This window comes from Arachis stenosperma, chromosome 6, assembly GCF_014773155.1.
Source record: "Arachis stenosperma cultivar V10309 chromosome 6, arast.V10309.gnm1.PFL2, whole genome shotgun sequence".
In the NCBI taxonomy this organism is placed as follows: Eukaryota; Viridiplantae; Streptophyta; class Magnoliopsida; order Fabales; family Fabaceae; genus Arachis; species Arachis stenosperma.
The window spans coordinates 144,812,067-144,829,070 of record NC_080382.1 but is presented as its reverse complement, the minus strand read 5'-3'; the positions used below and the strand labels follow the sequence as shown (position 1 = coordinate 144,829,070).

At 27.0% G+C, this 17,004-nt stretch overlaps 2 protein-coding genes across 2 annotated transcripts; both read right to left on the bottom strand.

Moving 5' to 3' along the window:
* Nucleotides 1-3,791: 3,791 nt before the first annotated feature.
* Nucleotides 3,792-5,720, bottom strand: LOC130935427 (sterol carrier protein 2). The gene is made up of 3 exons (XM_057865172.1): nt 5,449-5,720; nt 4,228-4,330; nt 3,792-4,125 (listed from the first exon to the last, which is right to left on the bottom strand). The coding sequence occupies exons 1-3, from the start codon at nt 5,639-5,641 to the stop codon at nt 4,044-4,046; spliced, it is 378 nt and encodes a 125-aa protein (XP_057721155.1). The 5' UTR covers nt 5,642-5,720; the 3' UTR covers nt 3,792-4,043.
* A 5,020-nt stretch (nt 5,721-10,740) lies between these two features.
* Nucleotides 10,741-16,399, bottom strand: LOC130935426 (abscisic acid 8'-hydroxylase CYP707A1-like). Its single transcript, XM_057865171.1, has 9 exons — nt 16,013-16,399; nt 15,182-15,518; nt 14,453-14,602; nt 13,972-14,220; nt 13,465-13,554; nt 13,232-13,310; nt 12,961-13,067; nt 12,447-12,565; nt 10,741-11,294 (listed from the first exon to the last, which is right to left on the bottom strand). The coding sequence occupies exons 1-9, from the start codon at nt 16,249-16,251 to the stop codon at nt 11,195-11,197; spliced, it is 1,470 nt and encodes a 489-aa protein (XP_057721154.1). The 5' UTR covers nt 16,252-16,399; the 3' UTR covers nt 10,741-11,194.
* Nucleotides 16,400-17,004: the final 605 nt, after the last annotated feature.

Sequence of the window (17,004 nt, the reverse complement as noted above, 5' to 3'; positions counted from 1 at the left end):
TTTTGAATATTCAATATTATAAATAAAAAAATATAAACAACAAAAATAATTAACTATTAAAATGCTACAATTAATATATAGTTTAAAAATTCATGCTAAATCGGGTGCACTATCTGAGATATAACCATAATAAAATTTTTAGCATTATATTCGAGATACATATAATTTACAAAAAATATTTTTTAAATAATATTTATCTATCTTTTATTTTTATATATTTTTTAATTTTTTAAAATTTAATAGAATCACTTCATAAAATAAGAATATATTATAACTGAGATATAAATTTAATTATAAAAAACAAAAAAATAATTTATTTAAATTAGATTAGATAAATTTTAAAAGTTAAACCTAAAATTTAATTTAAAATCCAATGTAAATTGTTTTTAATTTTGATATATTTTATAATTAAATTTAAATTAAATCATATTGAATTAAAGTGGATTTTAAGTTTTTAACACCCTAACTAACCAACTAGTTTATTACATTAGCTAACCTTAAAGCAAGGTTCTGAAAATCAGAACAGTCATCAAACCGTTTTAATTATTAATTTACTGATTTATTGGTCTAATTGGTTCAACTGTGGTTCAATTAAAATAATCGTTTTATAATTAAATAATAAATAAAATATAAATAAATACACTAAAATATCATTATAGTCTAATAATATAAATCTTAAAATATCATCCAAATTTAAAAGACTACATCAACAAAAATCTTATGATCTTATCAAAGTATAAACTCAAAAGTTATTAGTTAAATAACAAATGTTTCTTGATTGATATTATCATTCATAACTGAAATTGTAAATCATAAAATGTATAAATGACTTTTAATTTTATCAATTATTAACAATTTAGTACTCTTTATATGAAGATAGTAACAATTTGTGCACAATTTTAACAAAATGATCCATACAAAAATTAATTTTACTTTTAAAATTATTTTATTAAAATAATTAAATTAAATTTAAAAATCTGAATTTAAAATAATTAAAACTTTTATATAATTTTTATAATAATTGAGTATTTTTTATATTTAAAATTTAATAATAATTTTATAAATATGTACAAAATTTATTATAATAATTGTCTATTACCTGGAGAATACATGCTTTGGGATGAGCATGTTTTCTTTGAGTTCTTATTGAGTTAAATCTGAAATCACATATACGTACATAAATATAGAAAAAATTTAAAATGTTTAGTAAATATAATAATCTTTTATTTTGCATGGTTTCAGTTGCTCTATATTAAATATCGTAGTTGTCATGATAATTTTTTTAACGTGATGCAAACTATATCTTATACATGTCTTATATTATAGGAGCAACTTGAATTAGAAATTTATAATTATAATTTTTGTGTTATTTAAATTATATTTTTGTTTTATCAATTAAATTTTTTATATTTTTTAATTAATTATTTTATATTTTTATTAAAATTTATAAATTTTTTTAGCATTATTCAACTAAACAATCTGCATAATTAAAAATAATTTATTTATTATGGAATGAACTAAATTTTTGTCTTCTTATTCTGTTATTCAACTAAAAAGTTGCACAATTTAAAATTACTTTATTTAAAAAATATTAATAATAAAAAAAATATTTTTACATTTTTGTATTTGTTTTTGGGTAGATAACCGACTCCAAGGTATAGCTCTTTAGTGAGCTTATTTAGAAAGATTTGCGGAGAGATTTCTGTACTCATATGGATTGACACGGAATTATTTAATTTTATAGGATAAGTGCGTTAGAAGAGCAAAACACGTACTCTCTACGTACTCTCCTAAAATGTGCAAGAAACTTCTTGAGACAGCATATTGAGAAATCTTTTTTTTACATGCATACACTTGAAGGATTAGATCATATTCTTTTATAATTCCATATAAGAATACCAACAGTGCAAAAACATAATCGAATTATTTGTTCATTTGTTGCTTGGTTAATTTTGGTATGATCTTATCTTAGGCAATATAATAGCAACAAGATAATTTGTAGAGTGTACATTTATAAGAATGTATACTACATATTAACTAAATCAGTGCCAAACAGCATAGTTTTGACCAGAGGTAACAACTTTGAAATTTGGGAGAATAAGGTTTCTAAGATCCATCTTTGGTCCTATCTTCATAATGATCTTGTTATCTATCTCAGTTACATAAAGATCACCCTCAGCTGCTAGAATGTTCACATTACTCTTCTCATTGATGCCGCTCTGATCCTTATTTCACTTAATTTGGATATCTCTCCCTTCAATCCCCAATAAAAAAAATGATCATAGAACTGCAAAATAAGATGAACAACTCCCCTTCAACACCAGCCTGGAGAATCCCTTATAAGATGAGTGCGTTATAAGAGCAAAATGCGTACTCTCTACGTACTTCTGAAATAGCATGCATATATTTAGTTTTAACCAAATTTCAATTTATAGTTTTACCTGAGTCGAATTATAGCCAACGGATGGATCAGTATTTAAATATAATTAATAGATAAAAATATTTTTTCACATGAAATATTTAAATATAAAATTTTTATTTTTTGAAATGATCTTTTGAATAAAGAAAGCTACAAAAAATTCTTTTTTATGATTTCACCCAAACACTTTTTTCAAGAGGAACCCACACTCTTATCGGCATCATCATCATCGTCGTCATCATAGCAGAATGCAAACTACAGCACGAGTCCAGCGCTGGCATAATCAAATAGTAGTTCATGAACCCCGAGTTTGGAGAGCGCGCCTCAATTCAGCTGACAAGGTCCCTTGGAGAATGTGGCGTAACCATGATACCCCTACTCTCATAGACGAAACAATAATCCCAGGAAAAACTACGCCCCTGGAACAGCAGTAACCGGTCCCGTTCGTAGACCTGTCATTCTGGTATATGACAAAAATTTATTAAATATCAAAATATCCAATCTATTTTTTTAAAAAATAATTTAAATGTTTGTTAGTACTCCCTAAAGCAATATAAGTACTCCCTCCTCGAGAACAGTGGTAACCGGTCCGTTCTCAGAGCTGTCATCCTGGTTTATGACAAAAATTTATTAAATATCAAAATATCCAATCTATTTTTTTTAAAACAATTTAAATGTTTATGTTAGTACTCCCTAAAGTAATATAAGTACTCCCTCCTCGAATTAGGAAGAAGAACTCTAAATTAAACAAAGTTTAATATACAATTTATTAATTTTATGTTAATACAATAATAACAGTCTCTTATTTATAATACTAACAAATTAGGTAATTTCTATGGATTTAATTAGTAGGCCCATTGTAACAGTTTATTCTAAACTTTAATGTGCATGTATGAACTTGATAACTTCTCTAATATTCTAAGATGAGGAAAGAACAATAAAGGACTTTCTAAGTCAGTGAGTGATTAGGTCAAAGAATATTACTAATGCCACAATGCATAATTGAATATGTTTCTTCAGATGTGAAATTGCATCATATGGTTCCAAATCTATGGGGGAATTACTATTTAATTTATAAACAACATCTTATGGCACAAAGAAAAATTCTGTTATGTCTTATATTACAGATAATAAAATGTTCACATTATTTTTTTCTGACAAGCTAAATTAGCTAGAATCAATTACACCCACACGGAAAAATTATGAAGTTTTGATTAGTGGTTTGAATTATACACAAGTTACAATGCTAAATATTGTTCCTCGGAAACCTCTATGCAAAAGAAGTAAAGGGGAAGGAAAAAGAGAAAGAGAAATTCAAATGACAAAACATAATATAAAAGTACTGAGAAAACAAGAATTAACTAGAGGTGCATTGATCCAATTATTTATACTTAATAACAGTGAAAAGAATGAAAATGATGGAACTAATTTGGAATTTGAATACAGTAGAAAACAAAAAAGCTTATGTAAATATCCTTCAGAGTTCATAACTCTATTACATTCATGGAACACCTGTTATGACCTTAGGAATGATGATCCATGCATTGAACTAGAGACATAGTTTTCAGATTTTGATGCTATCTATATTCTTTTATTGCTTCCAAATGATGATTCAAGCAGCTTCTCACATCTTGGCAGGCTTGGGGAAGATATCTGGAGTGAATTTCTGCGCAGCGCTCAAACTTCCCTTAATCTTCATCGCACCCCTGCATCAATGAACAAAGGAATATGTAAACAACAATGAAACTACGAAAGGCGAACAAGATTTGGAGAAATAAACAGAAACAAAATCCATTAACAGGTCAAACCTCATGAATGCAAGTTGTGGATTCATCTTCCCTAAAGCGACCTTAACAAAGTCCTCATCCTTAAATGAAAATGTTGCATCAGGCTTTCCTCCCTCGTATGGCCCTGAAAATATACACACACCCCACATAAATCATACATTATAGCACTGGATATTCCTTCCATATAACTCAAAAAAATTGCAAAGAAAATGTTAAGTGGGGCAGTTAAAAAAAATTCTTTGAGAAATTTCCCTAGTTGTTGATTAGTCATTCCTTCCACTCACTTTTATCCAATTCATCATTTCTTGGTACATCTTGGATTGATATGTCTCTCAAAATTTGTATCCAGATACACTAATTCAATGAAGTACCAAGAAGTGACAACCCTAGATAAGTATCTAACAATCTATAATTCGGGACAACCTTGTATAATCTAAAATACCATCAATTGGAAGCATTGTCTCATAATATACAGCAGCAACAAACAGCAAGATTGAGGTGCAACATCCACTTTGTTAGTATGTCTGAAAGAGCCGGCTACATGAATCAAATAGTGCCATGGACTCATAGCATTTGCCTAGGCTATCTATCTATCTCAAGGGTAGGGTAAATTACACTAGTCGCCCGTTAAATTAGGGGATACTGGATAAAACATTGTTCTCAACTACAGTGATGATTCTTATTGTTTCTACCTCCTCTTTTTTGAACAGAATGAATCTTTTCATCGAAGGCTGGTAATTCTACAAATGCATACACTAACCTCTTATACACTCGATACTTGGTCAATGTAGGCAAAGAGTAATGATTTAAATATAAATGTTATTTTCTGAAAACTAAACAAATAGAAAATTCAAAATTTTCTTTATTTAGAATTTAATAGCAAAATTAGAGAATGAATTAGCACTTCCAATCATTTTTCGTAGGCAAAAGAAATAAGAGTACCATGTGCAATATACTAATATCTCCTTACCTTGAGAAAGGTCAACATAACTTGCCTTACAAACACTTAGTTTGTCAATTACTTACAGAATAAAATAACTCTATATAAAAACAACACATTGAACTTCCACAATATGCAGACTCAATTTGAGAGATTCATGAAATGGATATCTCCTAAACTGAATTGAATGATCCAAAAAATACATGCTTTCTCACAATCCTAACAACATTAAGCATAATTAATTTGAAAAGGGGAGAATTTAGAATTTAAAATTAAAATTGAAAGAGAATGAAGAAGCAAACCTTTGGTGACCTCTCCTTTCTTGAGATCAACAGTGTAGATAACCTCGTTGTATCCAATTTTCTTAGGGGCAATCTGAATCTGATAAACGAGTCCGATTTTCTTAACGATTTCTTTCCCGGCGTCGGTGGAAAGATGCTGCTTCATCTGATCCATGAGGGCATCGGATTTAAGGGTTACTGATTCAGAAGCCATGTTCTTTGATGATTGCAGCAATCAAATGAAACGCTTTGAGTTTGAGTAACTTAAGAGGTTAGCTTAATCCTCCTGTACCTTCTTTTTTTTTTTATAATACCGTTTATATTATTTTATTATTTATTAATTATTATATTATATATATGGATAATCTGCAAACGAATTTTACATATATTTAATTATGTATTTTAATATTTTTTTCTAAAACGAGAACTCTAATAAAATGTAATCAAAGTATAAAAATTTAAACACAATTAAAAAGATTAGTTAACATATATTTTTAAGATAAATGCTAAAATTATTATTAATAAAAATTTTAAATTTTTATTTTAATAAATTTGTAACAAATTGAGCAATTATATTAAAATTTTAAATTTTATATATATATTTTTTAAATTAATTATAACTTTAACGTGTCCAATAAAGACATATTAAGAGTAATCTAAATCCTAAACAAACTACCTAAAAGATAAACTCTATTTTCATTATCAGAAAAAATAAATTTTATTTTATTTAAAATAATATTAAATAACTAATTTTTTCAGTTACTATCAATTAATTTTTTTAAATTTTAAATTTAAATTCTAAAATTAACTAATAATGGTTAATTAAAAAGAATGTTGTTATACAATATATTATTTTGATAATTAAATCAAGTAATTTAATAGCATAATAAAAATCACCTACACATACATTATTAAGAAGAAAAAACTTAAATAACAATAATAATAGTAAAAAAATTATAGCATATTAAAAAAAAATACTAAGAATATTAAATAAAAAATATTATATAAAAAACTATTAAAAAAAAGGAAACATGCTTAAAAAACATTATAATGTAGTATCATATTTTTTTATTAATTATTTATCTAAAAATAATTTTAACTAACATTATTCAAATAATATTTATTACCTCTATCCAAAATTAATTTTATAAAATTAAATTCATTCAAATTCCAATTTAATGCGAATTTAGTATTTCTAAATTAGAAATAGATTCCTTATATTTTTGTCTTAATTATTTCTCAGCGAATTAGGTGACCTAACTCTATAGCGCCAAGGCTAATCCTATTACAGTACTATAAAGCTAAGATAATCGAAATAGACAAAACAATTTCATTTATGAGATTGAGATATTGTAGGTAGCTAGGAATCAAATGTAGAACCAACCAAGTATTTATGAGAGTTAGTTGTCTCATAATTGTGATAGAGAGAAGAGACCAATAGGTTCTCAGTTAAAAACTTAAAATGGTTATTAAGAGTTTTATTGTTTTACACACTTGTTAAACTTACCACATTTTTTTAATAATGATAACAATACTAAAATAATTATTAAAAAAACTGTGTCTTCCATACGCATATAACTATTCATTAGCAAGAATAGAATGGTATGAGATGAGAAAGAACCTTATCTGAACCTGAATGTAATCCATTGCACACAATTCAATGAGCATGGGGTAAGACATTGTTTTCTAACTCATTCATGCTATGATGCTGATATCTTCTTCTTTCTTCTACACAATAAACTAAGTGCATAGATTTATTAAAATGGCAGTTAAATATCTCTTTCAAGTAGCCCCTTTTTTTTCTTCTTTCGTTTTTTGTTTTTTCTTTCACCATCTTAATCAATTTACATGGTAATGGTCAATAAACAAAAGGAAAAATAAGTAGTTTGATTACAAGACTTGGAAGTTGGAAGCAACTTATTCGAGTAAAAGTAAGCGCTAATTATTTTATCTAAAAATTTTGGTTATAACATTAAGAATTTAAATTTGAAAGCCTGTCTCTCAATAGGTACTTTTAAGATTAACTATAATCAAGGTATAGAAAATCGAGATTTTATGTTAAATCGAAAAAGTAAATAAAAAACGTAAAACGTAAAATCTTAACAAGATTTAAATCGTAAAATCGTCAGACTTAATACAAATTTTGTAAAATCGATAAACTCATTTAAAATCGTAATATCGGAAGATTTTAAGAGTTAAATCGAGATTTTAGCTACTATGACTATAATGCTAGCTATCTTGGCAATAGTGTTTGAGTTAGTTTTGCTTGTGTTAACAGAGATTGGAAGGGAAGGTGGCAACGAGACTGTCCGGAAATAATTGAGTTATTTATTATTGAGCAATACTAGGGGGTCAGCAATTTTTGTGATTGTTAGCCATCAACTAGTCATCAATGATGATTTGATGGTGTGAGATTGGTGTGAGATTTTATCCAATGGCTCACCTTCCTCTGCTGGTTACATGCTGGCCAAAATTCAATAAAACTGCTGGCCCCTAGACTTTTCCTTTGTTATTTGGAGAGGCTTTCTTTTAGTATGTAACTCGAGACAAAAAGACATTATATGTGAGACAGACTGTGTGAAGACTTTTACTATTGTCAATAATTTACGAAATTGCTCTGAATTTATTATCCTTTGGTGTTAAAAATATAAGATATCATGTCTTAAAAATGGCGTGCTGATCTCCGGTTGATCTTGAGAGATACAAACCCTTTCTCCCAAGTGGGACTTTCGTGGCCTTAAAAGGAATTTGAGAATAGTATTCAACGAGACTGTTTTTCTTAAACAGTTTTTTTTTTCTTTCTTAGTTGTTGTTTTTTTCTTTTAAGTCACAAAAAATTTTAAAAGCCTGTCCAAATATAATAAAATTATTAATATTTTTTCATCAACTTTAAGCGAAAAAAATATTGAGATTTAATAAACTAAATTAGTACAATTTTTTTGGGGGGCTTGATTTTCAGTATATTAATGCATTATCAACAATGCAACAAATAATTATATTTCCGAGTCAAAACATCTTTGGTGGGTTTCGCATCAACAACACGATATGGATTTTTTTTCAGTCTGAAACATAAGTAAGTGGTTTTTGGTCTTAAGCAATCTTTTTGTTTTATTTGGACTTGGGTCTTGAACATCCTAAGCAACATCATTCCTTTTTTTTTTGTCAAGAATCATTACAGATTTGTTTCCTCAAAGATAGGCCAAATGATCTTATTGGGCTTCTTTTTAAACTTGTTCTTATAGGTATGGACAAAGCCCAAGCCCGTTATCAACCTAATTTTCGCAAAGATCCTTTATCTCATGTTATTTGTTTCTTATTTAATTGTCTCAAGTTTGAGTTCTTGAGATAATAACACTTGTACACAGATAAATAGTCATAGTTATTAAGTTAAATTAGCTGAATTTCTAATAAAAAAATTACAAATAAACACTTGCATATGGAAGAAAATAGTTAAATTAGTTGGATTTCTTTAAAATTTAGGATCATAAATTCAGTAATTCACACATCTTTGATAAGACTATCAAGGTGTTAGACGTCATTAGTATTAGATTGATTTTGTTATTATAATTAGATTGCATTTTTTCCCTATAAATAAACACTTCTCATTGTACATGCATACAACACAATAATATTTAAATAATAAATTTATTCTTACATTATTATGACGAATTAATTCTACCAACTAGGCAAGTAATAATAAAAATGATATAGGTAACAATTTAAATTCTCCCATTATATAGGCTCAAAACTAAAATAAGAGGGAAAAAAAATACAAATAATTTTCACCACTCATCATATATCGAAGTTGATGTTGCATAGGACCAAATAAAAAAACATAGGCTGGCTGAAAGAAACAAGCAAAGATATTCAATGCTGTGTTGAGGTCCCTTCCATAATTTTGGGGGCGCAGTGGTCCAAATTCATCACAAAATTTAGTAGTAGGGACTATAGGCACTACTGTGGTCCTCATTCATAAGGAGAAATAAAATATCAAAGCACCTGACACAAAAGACAATAATAACAAAGGAATAATAACAAATGAATGTTATCAGAATTTAATATTTTTAGCAACCAGTTAATTATTAATGTTTAAAAAATTAAAATATTTTGTTAAATTACTAAATTAAAGAAATTAGGTTAATGACTAAAATTGATGGTCATAAATAATAAATTTGGATGGTATTTCTCACGGTGACATATATACTCAGATAGCTTTTTTTTTTTTTTGAAATTTTGTTTAATTATTTATTTATTCATGGATTTAAGGCTACCAAGCTTCTATTGTAGGTAAATGGTGGTAGGTCCCTTTAGGCAAAGAATAGTCCACAAATACAACATATGCCAGGGGCTCCCAGGTGCCTGAAGATTTGTTTGGAAATCAAACAATTATTAGTTAAGGTTATGTTTGCTTATTTAAAAAATTAAGGTTGTTATTGCTTATATAAATAAATAAATAACTTTTTGGGTGCTAGAATAACTTTATCCGTTATATATATATGATTGAAAATTTAAAATTTTTTATTTCCTTTTGCATTAAATTTGTTAATAATACAAAAATAATATTTAATATTATAAAATATGAAAAGATTACATATTATGTTTGAGTTAAAATGAATTTTTTTTTTTTTTTTTGCATGAAATAGATTTATTTGGGGTGAAAATTTAAAGTGTAAGTAGTTGAAGGATCGATTTAAACTCGTAAATAGGATTAGAATGAAGTTTAAATTCTATTTTATTCTATTATTATTATCCTTACTAATTATGAACTTATTACTTAAACAAAATATCTATTCATGACAAAAAAAAAATATCTATTTGTTTTAAATAGCTAAATAAAATTTTAGTTACCACTCTTTATGAGCACATCCAAGAATATAATAATTTTCTTTATTCAAGTTTGGGTCATCAATATATTCTATTATGAGTTAATTTTACCTAATTAATTTAAAAGAGATTATTCCTCACTTTATTTTATTTTAGGATATTCCATTTATGATCCATGGAAAAAAGGATCAAGAAGAATGGCTAGCCCAACAACCCAAAGTAAACGTGTTTAAACTTTATTATATTATTATTAGAAACTTTATCTAATAATTTGATTTGAATATTTGACTAATTTGTGATTACTTCTCTTTCTTTCATTTTTTTTATATCATCTTAGGATTCAAACTCAACTAAGATGGAATGCTTTTATATGATTCATTTCTAAGAAGCCAATTTTAGGAGCTGAGGTAGTTATTTTAAAACAGTTGCGAACTTATTGCACCATTATTAATCATAAACAAGGAAGCTAAGAGAGAATGAAGGTGTAGAATCAAATTCATCATGCTTAGCTCAAGAGAAGGAGGCAAAAAAATTAAAATAATATTACAACATCCCCTTTAGAAGCTTTTTCCTTTCTTTTTCTTTCTTTCAATTGTGGGGAAAATTAAGGATAGTGGGAGAAAATTTTTAAGGTGCCCACTATGAAAAAAATACATGGCAATTAAAAATTAACTACCAAAACGGATTCTGTAAGATTCTAAAAAATAGCCTAATTATGAATAAATAATTTATTCATGATTAAACCATTTTTATAAATGTCTTATTATATATTTTTGGGTATTTTTTTAATCGTTTCTTCCTTTTGGATCCATTTTAATTTGTTGACACTAGAATCTTTCAATGCCCGTTTTGGTGATTAACTCTAATTAATATTAAATATATATTATAAAAAAAAAAGATTTTGTGACTAGATATGATAGCATGCATCTTCTTTATTTGAATTCTAGGTGGTAGATTCTCTCCAAAATTTGGTTGGAAGTCCATTCAATGGCAATGGAAATGGCCCATATTGAATCCCACATTCTGATCCTACCAATTCCCACCTGAACATTTAAAAATTAAAAATTATGAGACATTATTACAAAAAAAATAAACAATGGTATAAGGAAATAAAAAATTTAATTAGTTATTAAAATGGAATTGCCATACCAAAGTTTTAGAACAATAATAGTGAATGTTGCACAAAGGCATTTTTCTCATAATTTCTGAAAATGAAGCACTTAAAATTATTTTTCCTCTAAAAAATATACCTTAGATGATGGAAATATAAAAAAGATTATTGGTGTCTAAAAATATTTTTAGTTATATATAATTTATAAAAAATAATTTTTGGTTATTATCAATACTTAAATTCTGTACGTCTTAATTAAGTTATAAGTCACTTGACATCCCAATTAATTTGACTTTTATTAATTTTATGTATAACAAATAAAAAATGAATTAATAGACACATTAATGATTAATACCTATTAATATATTAGTATATATAACATGACATGTATTACTTCATGTCTTTAACTACATCATCAAAATCCTTTCTCCTCTCACATTTATATATGATCTAATTTCGTATTAAACTAAAATATTAGTATATATACGTAAAAAATTAATTATTAAATCAATTATTACTATTATGTATATTTTAATATATATTTTATAAAAAAAAACTAATTTAATAACTTGTTTTTAGTAAACGGTATTGTCGAAGTTTTAGATGCTTTTAGGCTGGCTCCTTGGGGTCATTTGTCATATATAATCATTATTTTTCTTTCTAATCACTAAATTAACATATCTCACTTTAGGTACTTTTTATTATTCTTGTTTTGCTAATACTCTTTCTCTCTCACAGACACACATATTTTTTAGTAATCTTGCACCAAAATCTTACAAACATGATGTGATGTAAATTCTAAATATGCAATGCCAAATTTTGAGAAAAGATAATAATGACAATAATAATAATAATAATAATAATAATAATAATAATAATAATAATAATAATAATAATAATAATAATAATAATATTCTAATTCATTATTTAATTTGTGAAGAAATATGGTTATGGTGTATAAATATACAGACTATAATAACATGTGACAACAAATAAATTCTAGATAGGAAAATTAATTGATTAACATAATCATTATTATATTATTTTCTTGCAAATTAATTCTTAATTAGTTAAATGTATGTACCTAAACTTGGTGACCAAATGATGGACCATAATCATGGTCTCAAGCTTTGCTAGCTCATTACCGGGGCAGGCGTGTACTCCACTGCCAAATGGCATGAATGTATTGGGTTTTGGTGCAGCCTATAATTTAAAAAATAATAATAAATTAAAAAAATAACCATATCATAAAAATAAGTGTCTGTTTAACAATATTAAAATCTAAATATAAATAAAAAAAAGTTTGTGTGTTAAGAAAAATAGAAAATAAAAATCAACACCAAAATACAATGGCATGATAAATTTTAGGTAAAAACTTAAGTGCAGTCGACTTCACGTGAAATTGATAATTGAAGGGCATTAAATGATTTGACTAAATTTTCATCTAAAGGCTCTCAGTTATCAACTTCATGTGAAGTCGACTGCACCTGAATTTTCACCTAAATTAAATATCAACAAATTAAATATTTTTTTTTCAACCATACACACTAGCCTTGTCCGTACATATTATAATTATATTCCATTTTTTTCAAGGTTACCTCAAACCTTGAAGGGTTGAATTTCTGAGGCTCAGAGAAAAATTCTGGATTGTGATGAATATTTCTGAACAATGGCATTGCTTTCCACCCTTTTGGTATAAGGAACCCTGTTTCAAAATTATTAATATATTATTTAACTTTGGTAGATAAGAGTAATTTTCACATTGGGCATTTGAATGGTGCATTTTTGGATAAAATTAAGAAAAACCTATTCTCCAAAAAATGATTTTTTTAATAATTAATTAAGATACATATATTAGAGTTGTCTTACCCTTATACTCAACATCAGCAACTGCTTCTCTGAAAGGGAATGATATTATGCTTGACATTCTCAAGCTCTCTAACACAACCTAATAATTAACATTTACATTTCACACATGCTTAATTAATTAACAACAACAATAATAATAATACTAAATTGAAAAACGTAATGCACTTTCTAAAATTAAATAAATAAATAGGATAATATATCTAGGTGTATGTGACTTGCATTATATATTGTACCTTATAGGTAATTGGCATGTTTCTAGTTTGGTTCCAACTCAATGGAAGGTTATCTACTTCATTTGACTTTTGAATAGCCTTTTGTTCTGCCTGCAATCCAATCAATACCACATTTATTTAGCATTATTGACATATATATAAAAAATGCATCATAAATCATATTTTAACTTAAAATCATAACCTTCACTACAAGAGAAACGCGAAATGACGGCGGTTTTTTTTATTAGTGGCGGTTTTAAATTGCCGCAAAATCAATGAATTTAACTGTAATTTTCAGTAATTGTTGGTATAACCGTCGCTAAATCTTCTCCAAAATATATTATTAATTCATTCATTAATTTAAACCTAAATATATTAACATTATGCCAAATTCGACAAATAGCAACAATTTTCTATTTAAAACCGTCGCTAAATTAAAATATTGCGAAAACAACTACGCATGACTCTTATAATTTTCTTTGGAAAATATATTGTGAAATTATTTGAAAGTTGTATATATATACATACCTTTACAGTTTGGAGAAGCTTGGGTTGATCATGCAAATACTTGACTATCCATGTCATGACACTAGCTGTGGTGTCTTGAGCAGCAAAAAGCACTCCAATAATGTTATCTGCAATTTGATCATCATTCAAAGTTTCTCCTCCTTCACCTTTCCAATTTAGTAGACAACTCAATAGATCTCTATCAACCAATTTCTTCTCCTTTCTCTCACAAATTATCTCACATAGAATCTTCCCAAGTTTCTTTCTTGCCTACACATTATTCATTTAACCAAATAAACATTCAAATCAATGCACTTACTAAATTAAAAAAAAAGTTAGTGGAAATAAAAGAAGAATTTTTTATTTTCTTTTTTATTTACAAAATTATAAAAAATAAAAAATACTAAAAATAAAAACAAAAAATAGAAAATTATAATATGATTGGACAAAGGGAGTTTATATTTTTTTTTTAAAATAATTAAAAAAAAGAAAAGGAAAATACCAAGAGAGCTTTTTGATATTGTGTTCCTGGAATGGTAGATGGAAAAGAATTATAGCCTTTGTCCACAATCCAGTAGTTGTTCTTTAGCTCCTCCTTCAAATGTGGCTCTAGATACCCAAAAATTGTAAGGATTCCAACATCAAAAGAGAACTGCACAAAAAGCATTCAATAGTTTGGACCACATTAAATTATTGACCCACATTACACATACACAATAATTAAATATATATATCACACTTTATAGCTAATAATTAATATATGCACATATACATATAAGACAAATGCAAGGAATGAATGTGAAACTCATGTGTTCATCATATGCAATATAAAATATTAACATAAAATGTTATTCTTTTTGTTCTATAATTAACAGGTGAATTCATCAGTACGAACATACTTTAATTTTTAAATATTATTAAATAATAAAAAATACTACTTTATATTTTTAAGAAATACTTTTTAAAATATCATAATTATTATAGCATAGTCATCCTAAAATGCACTTCTAGCACTTTACAAATTTAGTATATTCTAAATTTAATAATATTATCTAGATATTAACCATTGCTAAATGTTTAACCGTACGTTATCTTCTAGTGGGTTGACAACCGCTGCTATCTGTTCTGCAGCAGTTAAAAATTGCTGTTATCCGACTCCACAACCGCTATTAACTGCCAGATGTGGTGTAATGTAAATTCATTAAATTGTAAAAATAGAAATTAAACCTACCCTTTTCATTTCCTTGAATGTGTTAACAACAAGGGCATTATTATTATGATGAGGAGCCCAATTTTGGATGGAAGAGAGAGCTAAGGCTTCAATTTTTGGGACCAAAATCTTGAGTGATTGAAGAGAGAGGGACCTCTGAACAAGCTTTCTAAGGCGCATGTGATATTCAGCTTGGTGAAAGAACAAGGCAGAAGGACCAATCAAACGTTCCTTGCTTTTTGGGTATGTTGGCTTGAACAAGTGTGAATGAGTCACTAACACAAACCTTGCTGCCTCAGGGCTTGTAAGCATCACACATGGACAACCTAGTATGTTGCTCTTGAATATCTCACCATACCTAACAATCATATCCATAATCTTTCATTATTACTAGTACTACATTAACAATTTCATTTAATTTGCACCACTAACATCAAATATAAGGAATTAGATTTTTATTTTATTTTAATTGTTACTTCTAAAAAGAAATTTTTATGCAAAGATGATATATATTGTGAACTGTTAGATAGTTTAGTCAAACATATCGAATCATCTAACGATTTATAATATTATATTCACATGAAGATATTTTTACTGAAAAAATCACCATAATGGTTTCATGACATGGTATCAGAACTCTATGTCCGAAAGGTCAAGAGTTCGATCCTTAGTGAACCCCAAAAGTGAAAAAATAGAAAATCAAGCAAACCCAAAAAGAGACCATTAATGTTACTTTTTCCTATCAGCTTAAACTTTTGGGATTAGTGATTTCATAACAATCATTTTTTTTTATATATTTTTATTGTGAAACAATTTAGAAATGCCACCCAAAAGTAGGAAAAGTTATGCAACCTTTTTTGTTTGGTAAAGAAGAAAAGATTGGGGTCTTGAGAATAGAGTTGGAGGGTTTCCCCTATGTAAGGCCACCCCATTGAACCTGGTGGAAGCTTTGGAATCATAGCACTTGTGTGGTGATGATGGATTTGAGATCTTCTTCTTCTTCTAATTCTTTTTGGAGAGAATAATAATAACATCATTGATGAAAATAGGGTAAGGAGAATGAGAGTAGAGCAAACAAATATTACATCCATGTTTTTGGAATAACCAAAACTCTTTTTTGTTTGGGAGTATTGAAGAGGAGGGAAAAAATGTTAGAGGGTTAGCAAATATTAAAGAAAAATCAATGAAATGTGGAGAAATAATAATAATAATAATGCTCAAATAATATAAACTCTCTGCTCCTTTATTTAGAGTGATTGAGGTTATATGGGGGGAGAGACAACCTTATATAGAAACCATCACAAGCTTGTGGCCTAGGCTTTTGCTGAGGTCATTGAGTCATATATATTTTTTTTTCATTTAAAGAAAAATTATAAAAAAAAATATGTAGCTAGAATGGTGGGAAATGATTGATAAAGACAAAAATAAAATTGTTCATATTATGGCCGTGTATATATTTATTGATTGGTGATATTTGGACCCAATTATATACATCATTGTCAATAAGGACTCATGGTGATTCTCATATACAAATAACTGAAAATTTGTCTACATAATTATAAAAAGCCATTATAGGGCGATACTTTTTATATAGTGTGTAATTATATAGTATATTTTCATTAAAATGTTTATTAGTTTAATTAAATTGAGAATTATATTAATTCTCACACCAAAAATTAAATACAAAAAACAACATTTCTCTGTATAGTTAACCAAGAAATGTAATGTACCTGATTAAGATGAGTATGTTATTAAATCAGAACAGTGATACCTGAAATAAGTTTATATTATATTGTGATTTGAAAATTAAAATTTAAAACTAGTCATCTGAAATTGCAAAAAGT